Here is a 20,014-nt window from a genome sequence, read left to right as displayed (position 1 = left end):
GGATATATGTATGTATAAAAAAAGTAAAAACCGACATCAAATGGATGTATTTCAGGTATAAGTTCCTTCAGCTCTATTTATACATACAATAAATAAAAGGAGCGGAACATTGCCTTCAAACTCACCCACTTTCTATATATTACTTTCACAGTAAACATTAATATTCAAAGGAACAAATTGTAATTTTTTGATGCGCCTCCGTTTGTGTTAAAATTTGTTTGCAAATTATTGTTGACTTTAATGCTTTTTGAACATTTAAAATATATTAGACATGAGAGGAAATATTCAATGAATGTATTAGTAGCAGTAAAATTAGGTATTCGATCTGAAAATTTAGATCGAATATTTGACAACTGAATTTAATGCAGCAAAAGAAATAAATACTACACTCAGTTTCATGTGGTTATTCCTAAAATAAAATGTAGAAAAAATATTTTTTTAAATTTGTAATTTCAGTAAAATCATATCGGAATACATTTTCACTAGTAGATATATATTTTTAATATAAATTATTTGGCAAGTGCTAGTAAAATTATATAATTTCAACTTTTCTGTATGTAATAATCTATATATTTACATACGTATCATTATTTATTTACATCCGGTGTATAAATGTTACAGTGAATGTGTATTTTTTAGTAAAGTTATATTTTCACTAGTAAAGTCCAAATACATTTTCACCAATAGATTCTTTTGTTTCTGTCAGAGAAAATATAATTTAACTGATATGCGCTAATATGCTGCTTTAAATGTCTATAAAGCTCAATTTGTCAGTTGTCCAGAACCTAACATAATGAAAGTTCTAAAACTAGTTATAATTTTAGAACTTTTATTAGTTCAAGTCAAAAATACAAACTAAGCTAACTCATCTCTCAGGGAAAAATAAATACAGACATCGCATCTCACATATTGCTCCATAGTTTGTCTGCATTTTGATATTACACTATGTTTTAAAAATATGATTGATTACTGATATTACTATGAACTTATATTGTAAGAGGGCTGATCAAAGTATATTCAAACCGAATTTTGGTTAATAGGAGGGTGGAAAATCTCTTCCCAGAAGGCAAAAATTCACGTCAAAAGCAATAAAATCGTGTCGACGCCGTCGCAGTGGGAACGCTCGAGCGGATAATTGGTCATAAATATTGAAATATGATCTACTAATTTTATCTGATTTTTATTTATTTAAAATTAAATTTTATTTTTATTCACAAAAACAAAGTTTTTTTTTTAAAAAATCGTTTTTTTTTGCGTAAAAAACAGTTAGGCAACTTAAGTCGATTTACGCGTTTAAAATTAGAAATATCTGGGATCAGTAATTCCGTTCTTTCAGAAATTATAGAAATTTAAAAACACTAAATGATATTTGAATGCTGGTAATTTTAAGACCATTTATAGACAAAAAAAACGGTTTTAGTTTTTCTTACGAATCAAAAACCGGTTAACCGGTTTTAACCATCCTCAAACAATTAAGATATTCCGTATGTTTTAAAAAATAAATATTTAATATTATGCATAAAAATTTTAATATACATACATTAATTATTTTTTTTATTTTTGTGCATAGTACATGTACCAAATAAATTATAAATAATGGACAAAAACAAATTTATTTACAAGAAAAATGCAAATGGATTATTATTTTGAAAATAAATAAAAACACCACAAACTATTAAACGACATTAAAATATTAGAAATTAAAAAGAAATGTATTGCAGTTTATTTATTTTTCACAAAATAATATTTAAAAAAATCAAACTTCAAAAAATATTTGCGACGCTAAAAACACGTTCACTCGCGGTTGATTTTAATTTAATTGTTAATAAGGAATTGTGTACTTTCTCGAGATTTACAGTACACTTTTGAGTATATTAAAATAATTTAATTTTTTTATAAAACTATAAAAGCCGGTTTTTTTTTTTTTTTTAACTAACTGAAAGACCGGTTAAGTTTAGATAATCCGGAGCATCTTTAAAACACAAATTCATCTTTCTCTTAGTTTCACTTCATTTGATAGTATTTACAGGCGGCCCTCGACTTTCGCACATAATTGGTTCCTGCAAATGTGTGCGAATGTTGAATGTTCGAAAGTCGAGGGAAGTAAAAAAAATTGAAATTGTGTGTATTTTAAAATATTTATTTATCAAGTAAATAAAAGAGGCGTTTAAGAAACACTTTTAAGTGGGGTTTGCGGGTGTTTCCTTTGAAAAGTTATCAAGAGTTAAATGTTTTCCACTATTCTTTTTCTTTTCTTCATATAGTATTTTATAACATGCTATGTTTTATTGATTGCCCTACGCACTTGAAATATACGTTCTCCATTGGGATCACAATCTTCCATAATATTTAAAAATTTGTCAAGGTGCGTAAAGGCTTCATTCATATTTTTCATTGTTAAAGAGTTTTCCAAAATAAACCAATCTCATCTACATTAAATATAATATTTGGCTAGAGGAATATTCTCCATCTTCAATAATTTTGGATAATTAGGAAATAAATTCTTTTGCAGCATCTTTATCCGCATCAGCCGATTCTCCAGTAAATTTAATATTATGAAAAGAATACCTCATTTTAAAATTGTAAAACCAACCGTTACTTGCTTGAAAAACCGTGTTAAAATCTTTTTTTAATCTATTCTTCCAATCTTTGTGCAAACTAAGAGCTTTTGCTTGAAGAATTGAAATAGTCAGAGGGACATCTTTTTGATGTTGGTCATCGATCCACGATGACAAAGATTTTCCATTTCATCCATGTTTTTTTGAAAACATTGTGGAAATATTATATATTTTTTTTTAAAAAAAATTTAAATTTAAATTTTTTTTTTAAATGTGCGAAATAGCGAATTGTGCGAAAGTCGAACGTTCGAAAGTCGAGGGCCGCCTGTAAATGCTAAAATGACTCTTCATCTATGAGAATTGAAAAAATTCATGAACTAACATGTTATATTGGCAATTTTATGTTTTGAGTAAGTGGTACTGTTTTCGTCTTACAGAATTTCAGCTTTTAGTTCATGATGAGCATTTATGTTTTTGAGCCGTTCAAATAAAAATTTATAATCTGCGTAAACCGTCCGCATGAATTATAACATCGAACCGTATCGAAACCGGAAATTATTTTAAGCACACATGTGTTTTTTCTTATTCGTTTGCTCGATCGTCATTATTAAATTCTTTTCAATTCGGAAAGGCAATCGATACCGAGCGAGAGAGACGCGCTCGGGGACGCCTAATAAAAAAGATTGATGGAAAATATTTTTCTTTCCATTATTTTATTTGCGGAGGGCGCGGTCGAGCTGAGGTGAGGTCCCCCGCTGGTGTCGAGAGACGCTGCACAGGTAAATTATGGACCTCTCGTTCTTCTCGGCTGCCTCTCCGTCCAGAACTGGTAATGGCCTATCAATTAAGTCACCCACGGACCGCGATATCCGATAGGTCTCGGTCGGCGTACTTTTTTCCATTCCACCTCTCTCGCTCTTCGAAAAATCCGCATTTCGATAATTGTACGTATGCGTAGAAGATAGATACGTACATATAGCATAATGGGTCTTTTTCTTCCGATTTTCGTGCTCGCGCGGCTATGAAATTATTCCTGCGGCGGTGCGGAATGACGCCGGGCTGCCCGCAAATTCGGAAATTCGAAAGCTCAAATCGAATTATGTGTGTGCGCATGTGAGCTTCCGCGGAAACTGCGACAAAGGTGAACGCTCGTTTTCCGAGCAATAACAGAGAATTGTCGATAAAATAAAGACGATTCCGGTAAGATCGTTTGGGGGATCTGCGTGACCCCGTTTCTTTCGACGTTTATTACAATTGATCTGCGTTCGGTTTTATCATGTCTGTTTTTTCTACTTCTTGTTTTTAACCCCTTTGCCTTTTTTTCGATTTAGTCCGAGGGCGCACTATCTATTCTCATTTATTATGTAATGGCTATTTTTGAGATAAATATTTAATAAGAGGACCCTGGGATATTTTTAAATGCAATGTTTTTGTTTTCAATTTGCTTTTAGGGGGTTTACGAGTATATAGTGCGAGTCTCGCGCGCGAGCTTATATTCCGTCTTGATTCACTGTGACAGTGAGATATTTTAGGATTAGGGAAGTTTTAACCTCTCCTTCTTCGTTTCTTTATCGGTCCGTCAGTTCTGATTACATAGGACTCTCGAGAATTTATTCCTATCTTGGATATTTTCTGCTACTTGATATTTCACAACCAACTACGTGTCCAGTCTATCTAATGAGATGCTTTTCGCCGCGTCAGCTGCAATTTATCGGCGCTTCAGGTAGTGAGCGCCGTTGCTTTTTACTAAAATTTCCCATTAAAAAATATAACTTTTACGCTAAAAATCATTTAGATGTAAGAATAGAATTATATCTAAAACTCGCATACGCATCGTCCCGTCGTTTTGCCGAGCGGGGAAAAGTTTCGGACCTGCGGGGAATATCCGACAGGGATAAAGGTCGATCGGCAGATACGGGTACGGCACCCGTGTGGATAATTAATCGTGTCGCAACGTTTTTTTTTCCACCGTAGGAGAGAGCCGGTCCCCGACATTTTTCCTGCGAAATTCGACGCTCGCTATTTTTGCGGCCGCGCGCGCATAAGCGTCCACGTGTGAAATTTTCGCGTCGGGAAACTTTTAATTGGATCGCTTTCGCTTTTTTCCCCGGACCCGGGCCCGGCGCGGAATTTGCCAATTTCGGAGCGGCTCTGCCTCGGAATGTGCGCCAATCTACGTAGACGGTTTCAATTCCGGGCTTTCGATCTCAAAAATTGCCGGCGTGCGGTTACATGCGTGGTTACGTCTCGTGATTGATTCTTGAAATCAGTGGGAATATCCTCCTGCCTTTCACCTTCCACCTTTACCGCTAACTATGCCGACGAGGCGAACGATGCGTGTGTAAATATTTATTGAATGATATGAATCGGACCAGCTCCTCATAGCTGACATTTAACAGAGGAAAGTATATTAACCAATGCTCACTTCATCTTGAATTTAATTCTGAGTAGAAATCTCGAACCAGTTAATTTCCACATAAAACTCCACTTACAATAAAGATATTTATGCACTTCGTTGCTGAAATTTGTCAGCTGCCCATCTCCACAAAAAGTCAGATATATTGGTTAAATAAGAAGAAAATCACTTCTTAATCCTTTGAGGAGTATCGCCGTACATGTACGGCTATCGATCTTTCACTGTTTTGTTGTACTTCAGATTTACATTATAATTATATAATATGTTTTTTTTTAATTTTAATCTAAGTCAATGATAAATTATATAGAAAATAATATCAAAAAATTAAAAAGTACAAAATAAATTAATATAACAAAAAATATTTTGTATTAATTTTATGAAAAATAGCTGAATAATATAAATTGTGACCGGATTATTGCGCACACGAAAAATTCATACAGCGAATATTCCGAACAAGGTGATTGTCAAATATATTTTACTTTTAATTCCAACTGCTTTATATTTTTCTCTATTTTTAAGTAAAAAAATGTGTAATTATAGGAAATGTAAGTATATTATACTAATTTAAATTTCAAACATGATACAGACATTATTTATCATAATCTTAGATGTTTGAAATTTTCGCTGTGCGCAATTTTCGTTTGCGCAATAATCACCGAACCATAATAAATATGTAAAATTAACGAAATTTTATAATAGAAAAGTGTTTAAATAAATTATTAAAACATACTAATACAGAAAAATAGTAAAATAAAGCAATAAAATATTGAGAATATTTTTTTTCTATAATTTACTATAAACGCAATATATATATATACATTTACATATAATTTTGATTTTAATAATACAGCAAATTATATTATTTATATTAACACTAAATCGAGCATGATTTTTACCTGCTGAGGTATTTAAATTTAATAGTTTTATTATAAAAAAAATATTTATACCCGTATTTTTCAACAGTTTTAAAGAAAGTCAACAATTATAATTTCAAAAACGTGTAAAAAATGCATCAAAGTTGATAAAATAATCAAAATACGTCCGCAAAATAGAACCGCCATGTCAACTTTCAATTGGCCACAGCTGTATATAACTACTCATTGCCTTATTTGGTGTTTTTGCAGCATCGTATTTATTAAGCATGTATAATATTGTTTTACAATAATCGATATTATTTTGTAATGTTATACGTGTTTTTTCAACTCAAAAGTGTTAATTTTTACATGTACACCAAGTGTACATCACCGCGGCGTGCACTTTTTTTGCATTGTAAAAATTTTTTTAGCATGAGTTCTTCGCCCAATTACTTGAATTGAGTATCTAAAATAATTCGGTGCAAAAATCTACTATGCTCTCTGAGTCCGCTTTTGCTGAATATCCATATCTCATTTTTTACTACGACGTATTTCTAAATATATGCGTATTCAATGATTTTTTAATCTATTTAAAACTAAAAATGCGATTTCCCAGTTTAGTTAGTTTTAGCATAGAACATATTTTTATCACGTAATTTATATTTTTTGTATTTAATGTATGGTTTTGATAATAATATATATTACTCATCCTAACACAATTATAAGGATCAATGGTTTTTTTTATTAAAATATTTTCCCCATACGCACACTTACTCTAAGGCTGTTTCATACATAAATAAATAAAAAAATACATAATTTAATAAATAAAAACACCTAAATATGTCTCACGTAAGAGCTTATATTAACTTTAAATTAAACATATACAGTAATTAATGTTTATTTTCTGCTTAATTGGTTCTGATGAATGTCTGTATTGACAAACATCACCGTTTTTACCACCCTTAATTTGTTCGTATAAGTTTGATTGATAAGTGTTTGGTAAACCATCGAGCATTTGACACGATTCTTAATGAAATATTTTGAAGGGTACTTATGTACGAAGCATACGATACTGCAGCCTTATTTTTGATTTATTAATTGGTAATTTATTTTTAAGATAAAATACGACAAAAAAATCAAATTTCTACGGAAGCTTAGAATTTGATGTGAGATCCAGAAATTTTATACCTTATTATCTATAAAAAATTTCATTATTACTAAAGTGCTCGCGGGTGTTTTGAAACCATGGATGCTTTAGGGCATGTTTTGGTGTATCCAAATTGAAAATAATCAAGTACTATCTCATAATAAAAGAGATGCAAACATTTATTTAATAAAAACATATTTAAAAAAAGGTTAGGTATTGATAAAAATGAGGTATATTTTATCCCACCAATTATATATTGTTCTTTCACGTTCATTGCTATTAAAATGATCGATGACTATGCTTTCGTCCTTCGTTTTATCCATAAAAATAATAGTCGATCGCATCATAGATCTTCGCTAAACTATCAATTAAGTTTCTCTGTTACCTTGAGCGAAGATAAATCGCATTTGCAATAGGAACGCCGTTCAAAAAACGTACGTACGTAACACGATTCAGCAACGATCCACCATCTTCAGAGTTTAAAATATCAATTAAGTTAATTGATATAAAAAAAAATGAATACCACAAAAACGTAGAATTCCCACCATTATTCCATAATGCGTTTTAAATTATGTTACGGTAAAAATAACCGGTTTCGAACCCCTTACGTATTGATATGTCACACGTATTAACTTTTATTATATAAACGTATAATCGATTATTCGTAACGTAGTCTTTTTTGTTGTTAAAAAAATAACTAGACTGACGACAATCCCCGAGCCGTTAATTTAATGCCCTACTCGGGTTAATGCGTGTTTTACATGTTTTCCGTCGGAACTTCGCTGTATTTCCTCATTAGTATCGCGTTTTACGCAGCAGGGGGAACACAGGGATGAAAAAATGGAAGCGAAATAGTAAATATAATAAATATTTTTTGCGTATACGCGTTTTGTCGTGAGATCTATAACGCGAGAGAAACGTCTCTTTGCGTAGTTAACGTATACCTTCGCACACATACGCACGCACCGTTTCGCCTTTTCCCTGAAGCTTTATTAGCCACCCCCGCTAAACTTAACCGAGTTTTTCTCGTCGACTAATATATCGTTTTTATGCTCGCGCCATAATCGTTTTTCACGAGCCGAGCCAAAGGTGTTGTTTTTCTTTGCGAAAAAACCCGAAGCGCGCGCTGCGGCAGAATTTCGTTTCGTAATTATCGTTTTTTTTTTTTTTAATTTTAATAATTTTATCTTTCACCCCTTTCTCGCTGTCGACCTTTTGAATATACAATACACCAGAGGCTCTCAAACGCGTGCCATTTTTGAAGCATTATTCATGTATTACATACATCTCCTATACCTTGCATCGAAAAAGTTTTCTTTAATCAGCGATAATTTTTTATGTTAACACGTTCAAGAATTAAATAAATTTTCGCGGTGCACGCTTACGAACCTCTGCAATGCCCAGGAAAAAATTACTCACGTATACGTGGCGGCCAAATTAAACGGGGTCGCTAAATCCCTTACGTGTGATCTCGCTTTTGATCGTTTTAATTTCGTCCTCGTGCCTAATGCATGCAGTTGTACGTATGTAAAATAATATAATTTTCAATCCGTTGTTCTTCGACGCGGGCTAATCAGGGTGTGACGACAGACAATATTTGCCCGTCGAACCGAAACGACGCCGTTGTGTTGTATTGTATTACTATGTGACATGTCGTTATGTTTTAAGATTGTTTTTGTAGGTGTTAACCCTTCAGGCGCCGCGGCGGCTTTTCGCTCGCGAAAATGCAGCATCACATTTATTTATAGTGTAATATTGTTCGTTGTTATTGCGAATTATTATATAACGCGCAGTTGAATCGAGAGAGCGAGCTCAAAAAGTCATAGCTAGTAAAAATTGCAAACAGCAACGGCCATAAATCTTAAATGAACACTTTCAAAAGCTGAATCATTTGCCATATGGCACACACGTACATAAATCGCCGGTGTTTTCTAATATACAATTTTGTTTTCTTCCATGCAACATAGTCTTATCAATTGAGGGGAGAGGTCATTCATTTCATTTATTGTTTATGATTCTCAAGTGCTACAAGGATCTATTCTAGAATCTTGGTACACTGCTGTTTATAGCAGTTGTTTACTTAGACTTTTTATTAAACGCTGCATTAATAATTGTCATATTGTAACATTTTATAGTAATCGAATCAAGTTTTTTTTAAATAATAATGATAGTACTGAGGTACTTTTCTTGCCTTAGAACACGCGCGTGCGTTATGAGCCCACACATTATTTATACACAGGGCTTTTTTTAAACAAAAAAGTGCTTTGTAATTCTAACATCATATAAAAACACTCGTAAACTACGTTTTTACTGTAATGTATTTTAGTCCTAATATAATATTAATAAAATATCTATAACCTCGCTAGGTAATAATCAAATGTATGTTTTATTACTTATTACCAGGGCATTTTTTTAAACAAAAAAGGTGCCGGAACTTCTTAAGCGTTTTACTAAAAAAAAATATTCAAATATCATTTATATTAAATTTAAACAGCCACGAAGCGCAAAAATATGAGAGATTTATTTAATTTAAAATTTATTGATGTGATCAAAGTGTATTCAAACCGAATTTTGATCAATAGGAGGGCGCAAAAAACAATTATCCCTTCTCAGAAGTCAAAAATCCACGTCAAAAGCAATAAAATCGTGTCCCAGTTTTTGATTTTTTTCTTCGGTCCCGTAAGCTTCGCTATACTGAGATTTCACTGTATTAATTAATACGTAATAAAAAAGCAGGGACGTCATTTGGGAAAGAAAGGGGGGAGCATTTTCACCCATTTGAATTTGGCCAGAAAAATGGATGTCATTCAATCTTCATAAAATAGTAATATTAAAAAACCTGAAATGACTTCCCTGATTCTAAATCCAAAATTTTCGGGTTATCCCTCAAAAAAAATCTATCACAAAAATTTTTTTTAAAATATGACATTTCAGTGAAATCATATTGGAATACATTTTCACCAGTAGATTTACATTTTTACCAATGTAAATAAAATGTATTTAGTAGTTTAATAATTAAAAAATATATTTACCATATTACAGGAAATAACTACGTTGTCTTTCCATACATACTTTTTAATTTTCAATTTTTTTGTTAAATAAACTATAAAACATAGTCATTTATTTTTTAGAGTCAGTGGACAATAACAATCTTCAATGCGTAATAAACATATGCTCTTAAATATTTGTTTGCCATAATTGGTTTGGTGTTCTTAACCCTTTGAATAGTGACTTCATTTATATACATTTGTTAATTTGTTAGTATACACCTGGGAGTGAGGTAATTTTACGTATTTTTCCATAATTATTTCTGTTATTGCTTTGATTTATTTTACTACTGTTTGTTTTAATAATTTATTTAAACCTTTTGTGGATTTTTCTTATCATTTCAGAGGCTCTCAATATTTTTTATAAAAGTAATACAATTTATTTCGTACTCTTTAATTTATTAGTATTATTTTCTATTGAAATAACGTAAATTAAAAATATATTATATAAATCTGATGTTCTTAATTTATTATTTCAAAATATATTTTATACTTAAAACAGCGAAAGATCGACCACCGTACATGTACGGCCATATCGCTCAAAGGATTAAATTACGGCTGTAATTAAGGTTGTTATCTTTTCGCTTCTCTCGCTTTTTTTTAAATTAAATTTGTCAAAGATTCGCTTTGAATTTTTGAATCAACGAAGAAATTACTATTAAACTAGTTTTAAAATGTTTTACTGTAGTTAGATGATAAGTCAATTATTAATTTATTACAATTCTTTCTTTTCTGTTTTTTCTTAAATATTTGTTTTAATTGATTTTTTTTACACAGACTTGAAAATAAATTTTAAGTTGAAAAATGTCAGCTTTTAAATATTTGCAGGTATTAAATATACTGTGTTTTATTATGTTAAATTCAAAATATATGCCAAATTATTTATTTTATTGAACATTTAAATGTAACTTTATTTAGTCCTTAAAGATTTACACCCATAATCAATCTATTTTATCGATAAATATTGGTGTTTATTTGTTAATACATCTGATCATCTCGAGAAGACAGTAAGTTCTGATGCACCGTTACAACTTTCATTTAAAGTCAAGGAAATCTATTCTTACTTATGAATTTGCTTCTCCGCATGTTTTTAAAACAATGTGATTTTTTATATGAAATGGGGAAAGCTATTACGCATTATTTTATTAATTATCCACTCATTTGTGGTAAGTCGTTGAACTGATTTTTATCATATAACCAGTATTAATTTTTTTTCAATTTTGCTGTCCTGTTATGATAGCAACGAATAACTTAAATGAATGCGTATTTTTTTAACGCGATGCCGAAAAGGGTTTGACGTAACGAACGCGGTAAGCTCCGTTGCGGTGTTTGTACACATGTGTAAATCAGCGGTAGGAATGGCTTCGATAAAAACGGTGGCACTTCCTGCATTATCGCCTCTCTTGACAACATGTGTATCCCACGTCCTCTTAGCGCCCTTATTTCGGGATCAGCCCTCCTGCGGGCAGATGTGGTCCGTTTCGGATGATGCCGAGCAAATTGGCGCGTTGACAGCGACAACAACCGGCAACGGCAAAACATCGACGTTTTCGTAAATAAACTCCCGGGGATAACAGTTTTTTTATTCGGCCTCAGGTGTAATTCGGTACGTCGATATATTTATTAGGATACCCCGGCAGGACCTCCCGTGGCACTCAATTTTTCTGCCCTCCGGGATAGTATTTATCTTGCTCGAGTTCCTTATCTCGCTCGCACACACGCATGATCTCAAAGTCGCGATAACTTTAATTCGATCCTCTTCGCTCACCTGTTAATATTCGGGATCAGGTCGGATTATGTACGTATACGTACGTACGTACACATGTGCTCGGTGAATAATATCCGAGCTTTGAATAATAAGCGACTTTGCGGATTATCGAATGTGTGCCCAGAGTCGGCACGACGGGAATTAGTATAACCGATACGATCCAATTATCGGCGCGTATGTGCGAGTTTTGACGTGTGCTACTGCCTGGGAAGGCACTTTATTAACATATTCTGTATTACGGCATACCTGAGTAGAAATTTCGATATGGGATTAGGACGGGCGCGGTCTATATCTTTGCGGTACGGTCCAGCGTATGCGTAATTAAATTTTTCGGACGGGCTGAATATTCACCATTATTTTCACCACCTCGCTATAAACACGGTAATATATTATTTTGGCATGTATAAGGAAAACATTCGTGTTTATGTCAAGAGTAGGTTAACAAAAATACGCTGTGTGTGGGTAATCAAAAACGTTAATTAACGAAAACAGTATTACATTTTCTAAGAAATTGTGCTATAAAACAATGTTTAATGATTAATTAGCAAATAATCTTGTCGACGAGTGGTTTTATTCGTAAAATATTTTTAATTCACCGTCCTAGTTAATTTCATCTCACTTGATCAGGAGAAATATAAATCAATCAGTATTTTTAATACAAATATACATTAAGATTTAAATTGTACTTGACAAATTTTGCTTTCTTATACACAGGTACACCCATACCTCGCTATACGGCCGCTCTTTATACGGCCTTTCGCTATAACGGCACTCTTCAATTAAGGCACGTTTTCGATTTACGGCCTAAAATCTTTCGCTATAACGGCAAAAAAACTTTTTTTCGATGTCGATTTTTTAAAAAATTTTAAAGGGAATTATTGAAAGAGGTGGTCATAAACCTGAACAAGTGTTTAACGTAGACGAAATAGGGCTTTATTGGAAGCGAATGCCTGATTGCACGTACATTTCAAAAACCGAAAAATCTGCGCCTGGTTATAAGGTGTCTAAAGAACGATTAACTTTGCTACTTGGTGCAAATGCACTTTTAATATATTTGTCCGTAAATCCAAGGCCTCTTAAAGGACTAAATAAAAATCAATTACCCGTCATATGGAGATCCAACAAGAAAGCTCAGATGACTAAAGCTACTTTTGAGGATTGGTTCAAAAATCACTTTTGCACAGAAGTGAAAAAATATTTGCGAGACAATAACTTAAGCAACAAGGCTTTGCTAATTTTGGATAATGCACCAGGGCATCCTACTAATTTATCCGAACTATCTGAAGATGTCATGATTGAGTACCTTCCGAAAAATACAACAGCTCTGATCCAACCAATGGATCAGGGCGCAATAGCCACTTTTAAGGCATATTACCTATGCCGAACTTTCCGACAACTTATAAGGGAAACCGATGGTAAATCTTCAATTAAAACATTTTGGAAAAACTATAACATCAAGGATGCTGTTGACATCATCAGTGAATCATGGAAGGAATTAAAATTAACAACAATGAACCATGTTTGGAAAAAAATATGGCCAGAATGTGTAAAAAGTACTGATGCAGTAGTTAATTGCCATCCTGAAATTAGGCAAAACATTTTGGATCTAGCACATGATCTTGGCTTTGAAGGTTTGAACGAACGTGATGTGCTTGATCTACTTGAAGCTGATAGGGAACCCCTTTCATATAAGGAGCTCATTCAGTTGCAAGCAGAACCGGCATTTGATGAAGAGACAGAGCCTGTTGTATTTAAACAGCTAACATCAAAAAAATTGTCAAAAGCTTTTTCCTATTTCGAACAAGGAATAAACATCTTCCTTAAAAACGATCCTGACGTCGAACGTAGCGCTGAAGTTTCTCGAGGAATTAACTCAGCCATTAGCTGTTATTAATCACTGAAGAACGAAATAGACAAAAAGGCAAGACAAACAACGTTGGACAATTTTTTTAAGCCAGGCCCACCCTTACCAGCGAAAAATGAGAACGACAGTGATCTACAGGTTACCATTTCTTCATCGTCTTCAGATTAAAGCCATTTTAAAAAAAATTATGTACATATGTATTCATACACATATTTTATGTAACATGAAGTTGTTTCATTTTTGTTTATGGATTATTGTTGGTTTTTGGAATCTGTTATTATTTTATGTACAAATGTAAGTACTTGTTATGTATGTATTTTTGATTAAATGAAATAAAAAGATAAAATGCATTTTAAATGATAAATCATTACATATTTAACAAATTTGGAACTGATCCCATTGAATTTGTATGAAATTGTATTAGAATAATTGATTCGTTATACGGCTTTTTGCTTTGCGGCCAAGTTTCGTGGAACGTATCTAGGCCGTAAAGCGAGATATGGGTGTACTTGATTACAATTGTAGACAATATTCCCAGTATTTGATAATCGCCAAAAATCTAGTTACGCTGTCAACTTAAATGTATTATTATTATTTATTTATTTAAATAAAGACCATTGAAAACATAATACATCTGATATTAAATATATGAATATGCAAAACCAGCCGTTGGTCGCAAGCATAGAACGTTTGTTGCGGTGTTTACTATGACCGAATTCGCAGAATTCGTTCGTTGAAAGAAACAAATTATTGAAAAGACCCATAGTACATTATCGTTTAACGCTTATCTCAAAAGTAGGTGAGCGCAGCAAATTTTGTGAAGTTTGTGTTACGTTTTTATATTTGTCGTTCAATAATTCAAATCCGCATTATGTATTAATCAAATTCAATAAAAATGTATATTTAAAATGTTACTGTATTGATGTTGCTAAAATGACGTTTCCGATTAAAAAGTATGTAATAATAAATTAGGCATTTTGCATTGTGTTATGCATATCTTATAAAATTATTATTAACCAATTTTTTTCACACTAATTGGTAAAGTAAATTAATATCGGTAAAAAACATTCGAATACTTCATCCCATTTAATATTCGAATAGTTTAAAACTACGAATAATTGAGAATCCTAGACACGGATCGTCAAAGTGAAACGCGTTTCTCATAAAAAAATCGAGCATCTTAGAAACTTTTATTGTAATTTGTAAAATTTCGTGTTTTAGATTGGTTCTTAACTTTGTTTTGACTGTTTCTCCTGTTAAAAACACCAGCTCAATGGCTTATGTTTGGAAATCATCCAAAATATTGTTACAGATTATTCACTAAATCGTGCTTTGCATTTCATTTGATAAATTACCCGTAAAAGCAAGATGTATCTTTTTCACATGATAAGTATTTAAAATTCTACCATTATCACTATTTTAACTTTTTAATCCCCGGGTACTATTCAAATATGATAAATTAACCAGTCATTTCTACGACTCTTTAATTAATCGTTGGCTGGTTAATATTTTGTGTGTAATCCTATGTGTGACTGACCGCTACATCAACCCTCATCCTTGATAACCAAGGCTGTGGAGTCGTTGAAATGTTACCGACTCCAACTCCGACTTTTTGATTTAAATATATATTTAATTATTTTATTTTGTAGTAATTAGTAAATACATACTATTTTTAATATATCATATGTAAATATGATCAGTGTAGAAACATGACATTCGCTTGGATTAGTGCCGCGCCATTGTATGTGTTTACGTGTGATGACACCGGCTGTTATTGGGTATTTGATTAAGTGTATAATAACTTTCGTTTACTTGATATTACCGACTTAAAACGCATGAACAATTGAAAAATTATTAGTCGGGGTGGAAAGGGTTAAAAAATCGGGGTCGGTCGATTTTTTACGACTCCTACTCCACCAATCACTCACGATGGCCCAGGTAGGAGGTCGGGCCTAGACTCGCGCGCATTGCACTGAATCGAAAGCTCGATTATATAAACTAATGGGTCGAAACTAACGAGCCTTATACAACCATCTTAAACTCAACTCACTATTATTAAAAATATTAATTTAAACTTATCTACATTTTTAGTTACTTTACATGCAATCGCGATACAGTGTAAAATTTAACTGATATTTCCGGAAAATAAAATGACAGATTAATTAGCTTTACTATTTTTCTTGAATGAAGTATTTGCATATTAGTCAATATAATTTGAAAATTATTTACAAAATTAAGTGTAAAGCATACGAAATATTTTCATTAAAAACATTTTCACTTTACCTTTTATTAAACATTGCATTGTTATGCCTAAACTACACTCTCTGAAAGTTGTCCGAACGAAGTACAACTGAAGTCAGCCGAGATCTACGACTTCGAGTAAGCGACCACACTGTCGCAAATTTCATATGCCGTCCGGACGGCGGCTTCTGTCACGTACAGCCGGCATATTTGTGCGCGATCGAAAAAAGTGCCAAATAATCGCAATTTTTAAATTGTTATATTATTAAAATTACGCTACTGATAATTATAAAAGTTTGTGTGGGCACTCACCAATACAATATCAGTGAAAGTTTTTCGGTCGTAAATATTCAATTTACGCAAAATCTTTGTCGGCTTTTGCAAAATGCCATAAGGCATAAAAATGATACTTCAGAATACGATCACCACATCTGTGACTATCATAGAATTTGTCGCCATCGATTCTAAATAAGAATTCGTTATGGTGTGACATTTATATAAACCGATCTAGGAAAATGCATAAGGATATTCGAAAATATTTTTTTTAACAAAATCAAGTACCACTAATTATTTAATTTTATATGAAAAAAATATAATAACGATATTAGAAGAATATACAATCAAAAATATAATTGATCCCTTATGGTGCCCTAAAATATTCAAAGATGTCAGTAAGAGTCTGTTGAAGTCCCTGATAAGCATGTGGTATTATAACTTGACCACGTGACCACGATGCAGTGCTCGACATGCGTGTTGATCATAGGACGCCTACGCGCATACTGAAATTGAACCGAGTTACTCGTTTTGTCTCAGTTTGCGAAACACCATATCATTATCTCTCTCACTCTCGTCACTTAACACGCGAGAGAGCAAAAGGGGAAGTATCTCACCGCTCGCGCTCGAAAGAGCAGTCCCTTTGACTCGGAAATAATGCCGACAATGTTCGGAAGCGCTCGAAGCTGGCTAAGTTGACTGAATTACCCCCACTTTATCTCCCGTTCTCGGTAACCTCAGACAACTTGTAAGAGATTTTAGAGCGGGCAGAACCGAACTCAACCGAAGTAACCCACTATATTCTCCGTCCTTGGCCAACCTTGGCCAAGGTTGCAGGCATAAAATTTAACTGATATTTGCGGAAAATAAATGACGGATTAATTAGCTTTACTATTTTTCTTGAATAAAATGTTTGAATATTGGTTAAAATAATTTGAAAATTATTAACAAAATTAAGTGTAAGTAATTCATTAAAAACATTTTCACTTTACCTTTTTTAAACATTGCATTGTTTCATTTTTGCAACAAATTCCAAATTAATACGTTACTGGTCGATGACTCAAATATTCGTCATGGTAAAACTCATAAATAGTATAGACTTGTACATATATTTTTAAGTGCTGAATTAATTTTCATAAAAAGTCATGTAATTAGTCAATTAGGTATACAGTAAAAAATAAATTTAAAGATTTACTTTCTTTATATGCTTAAATTCATTCTATGCTGCATCTATATTCATCTTCAAGATTAAATCTTTAATTTTATTTTTTACTTTTTAATAAAATCAATTTAGCACTTAATTTTTTTTATTGAGCATGAGACAAATCCGAATTTCGCATTTAAGAATGCGATTCGGATTTATCCACACCTAGCACATATAGTGTTAATTTAATCATAACCTTGTTATGGATTTGTTCCTAAAACTTTGGCTAGTGTAATTAAAATTGACAACAATAAAATAATAGAGATGATAATCTAATTTTGTTTAAAATAAAACAAGATTTTCTGAACGATTACAACCAGGGCTGTGGAGTCGGAGTCGGAGTCGGAGTTGGAGTCGTAGAGTCGTGGTGTTTTGGCCGGAGTTGGAGTCGGAGTCGGAGTCGTGAAAAATGAGCGACCCCGAACATTTTTTATATAAAATGCATTTTTTTAAATTACGAAATTTATAAAAATTTAATTGCGTAATAATGAATGTGTAATAATATAAAACGTGTAGAAGAACACTAAAAATACCTGATAAAATTGAACTTTTTTGAGTCGGAGTCGGAGTGGAGTCGTGTTATTGGTAAATATCGGAATCGGAGTCGGAGTCGTGTTTTTTTTAACGACTCCACAGCCCTGATTAAAACGGTTAAAAATATATGAAAATTATGCGTCCATCACATTTTTTTTACGAAAAAATTAAAAAATATATTTTTATTAAAAAAAATAGGTCGCTGCAAACGGTTGTAGCATTTTTAACGTTTTCTAGTGTGCAATATTGATCGGGTTAACCCATTTTAATAATTCTAATCCTCGTTGGGTTGAATGAAAAAGCATTTTTGTAGCATGAAAGATGTTAGCCCGATGTGTTATACAATATTATTATACCTTACAATCAATAGATATCATTTAAATTTTAAAATAAAGTGAGTAAAGTAAAAGTTCAAGAAAGTGTCTTATGCTTCTTTGTAAAAATGTTTAAATATAATGATATCGATTATATAGTATATATATGGAAGTAATCATTTTACATTACGGTTGACAGTGGAGTGTGCTTAGCGCTATTTAAATAATATGCCATTAAATTGTTTTGGATCGAAAAGCTAATATTCATAATGGCTCACCATTAGTAAAATTGGACCAGTTTGCCGGCCAATATTGCGATAGAAATGAAAGCGTTTTAGACCGTTTAAATCAATTGTTGTAGTGTTTTATGTAGTTTTAATAAAAAAAACGATACAATCAGAAAGATGTATCTTAATATAAAAATAAAATCTCGAGACCCAATTACGGTACGAGGTTCCAAGATTCGCTCTACGGTACCGAGCATCTTCATTATTATTCGCACATTGTGATTCGGGCCACGTACTGATTACAAATTCTAACAACTCTTAAATTAGCAACCCTGCAACCTGGTCGCTAGCAAATTTTTGCATCGTACTAATAAAGTTCTTCTCTTTTGTTTGCAGTCGAACCAATACCTGGAAAGCACCTGCCGCTCGAGGGCTACGGCGAGGAGCTGGAGAGGGATCATGCGCTCCCGACTTCGATGCCCAACGCCGACATCCTGAAGACCAACAGCAACCCCACTTACCACAAGCCCAGGTGAGATTTTATTAATAATAAATAAAATGTGGGGGCATATGTTAAATTAAACTTTCCCGCAATTAACGAGATCCAGTAGCGAGGTTACCGAGACGAAGAGAGACCGGCTTCTGCGACTGTGGGGATAATCTCGTTTCGCCGAACGACGAACGATCGATAGGAACGGTTTATTTTTATATACATATATATACGGCCCGGTTATAGCGGTGTGCTATAAAAAATCGGTTACAGCGACGATCTAACTATTCCAACGGCACGCGGAGGCTGTACCGCGTCGGAGATCCGTGAGAGTTATCTCCGTAGCGGCGGCGCATTGTGAGAAAACTACTACATAGTCGTGTTTAGGGCTTATTGTTTATTATTTAGATTGTGATGTTTTGGATCATAAAACAACGACAATAGGCTCGGCATGCCATTGTAAATTATTGATAATTTAATTGTTGATGCCGATCCGTTTAATCCGCGTCGATTATTTACTGCGTGAACGACAATCGTCGGAATTAATTTATAAAGCGGCTAAAAACCGGGATTATCCTTGTCGATTGTCGGAATCGCGATGTATAATAAATTTAACGTTTGAATGTACATACATTTTAGCGGTTTTCCTAGTCAATTCGAATCAAAGACCAATAGGTTAACTCTAAAATTTACGACGATAATTAAACGGCTTCGAAGCGAGTCGCGCGCGCTTTACTGTTTGTGTGTCATATAAATACTTCACACTCTTGCATGGGCGTAGGTCAAAAATCGAACACTATTATTATTTTCGAGTCGACGGCATTCCTAAGAGAGCAGATCTTTTTTATCACTTGACAAATACGCAATTGCCAAGCGACTCCTGGGTACTTATCGAGCAGCTTCTAAATTTATGAGGTGTAATTCAAGTTATAAACGATGTCTAGATGGCTCCATAAACGCATGAAACTAATCATTTTTCAAATAAAATATACAGTGTCTTATTTAAATAGGCGATTGTCTTTACTTCTAGCATTTTTATGATATATAAAATTATTGCTATACTTTAATTGGTATTTT

At 32.9% G+C, this 20,014-nt stretch overlaps 1 protein-coding gene across 2 annotated transcripts in view; it reads left to right on the top strand.

The window, feature by feature from the left end:
* LOC148235637 (uncharacterized) overlaps positions 1 to 20,014 on the top strand; it is a 149,350-nt gene that overhangs the window by 116,566 nt on the left and 12,770 nt on the right. For both annotated transcript variants that reach the window (XM_088184986.1, XM_088184987.1), the window contains exon 3: positions 18,844 to 18,979. In XM_088184986.1, the coding sequence (XP_088041112.1) occupies positions 18,844 to 18,979 (136 nt within the window). The remainder of the gene's footprint in view (positions 1 to 18,843; positions 18,980 to 20,014) is intronic.

Source organism: Plectrocnemia conspersa, unplaced genomic scaffold (genome assembly GCF_051122295.1).
Source record: "Plectrocnemia conspersa isolate PC_06_02 unplaced genomic scaffold, ASM5112229v1 ptg000004l, whole genome shotgun sequence".
Classification (NCBI taxonomy): domain Eukaryota; kingdom Metazoa; phylum Arthropoda; class Insecta; order Trichoptera; family Polycentropodidae; genus Plectrocnemia; species Plectrocnemia conspersa.
Note: the sequence above shows the minus strand (reverse complement) of the source record. Positions and strands in the feature narration are given on the sequence as shown.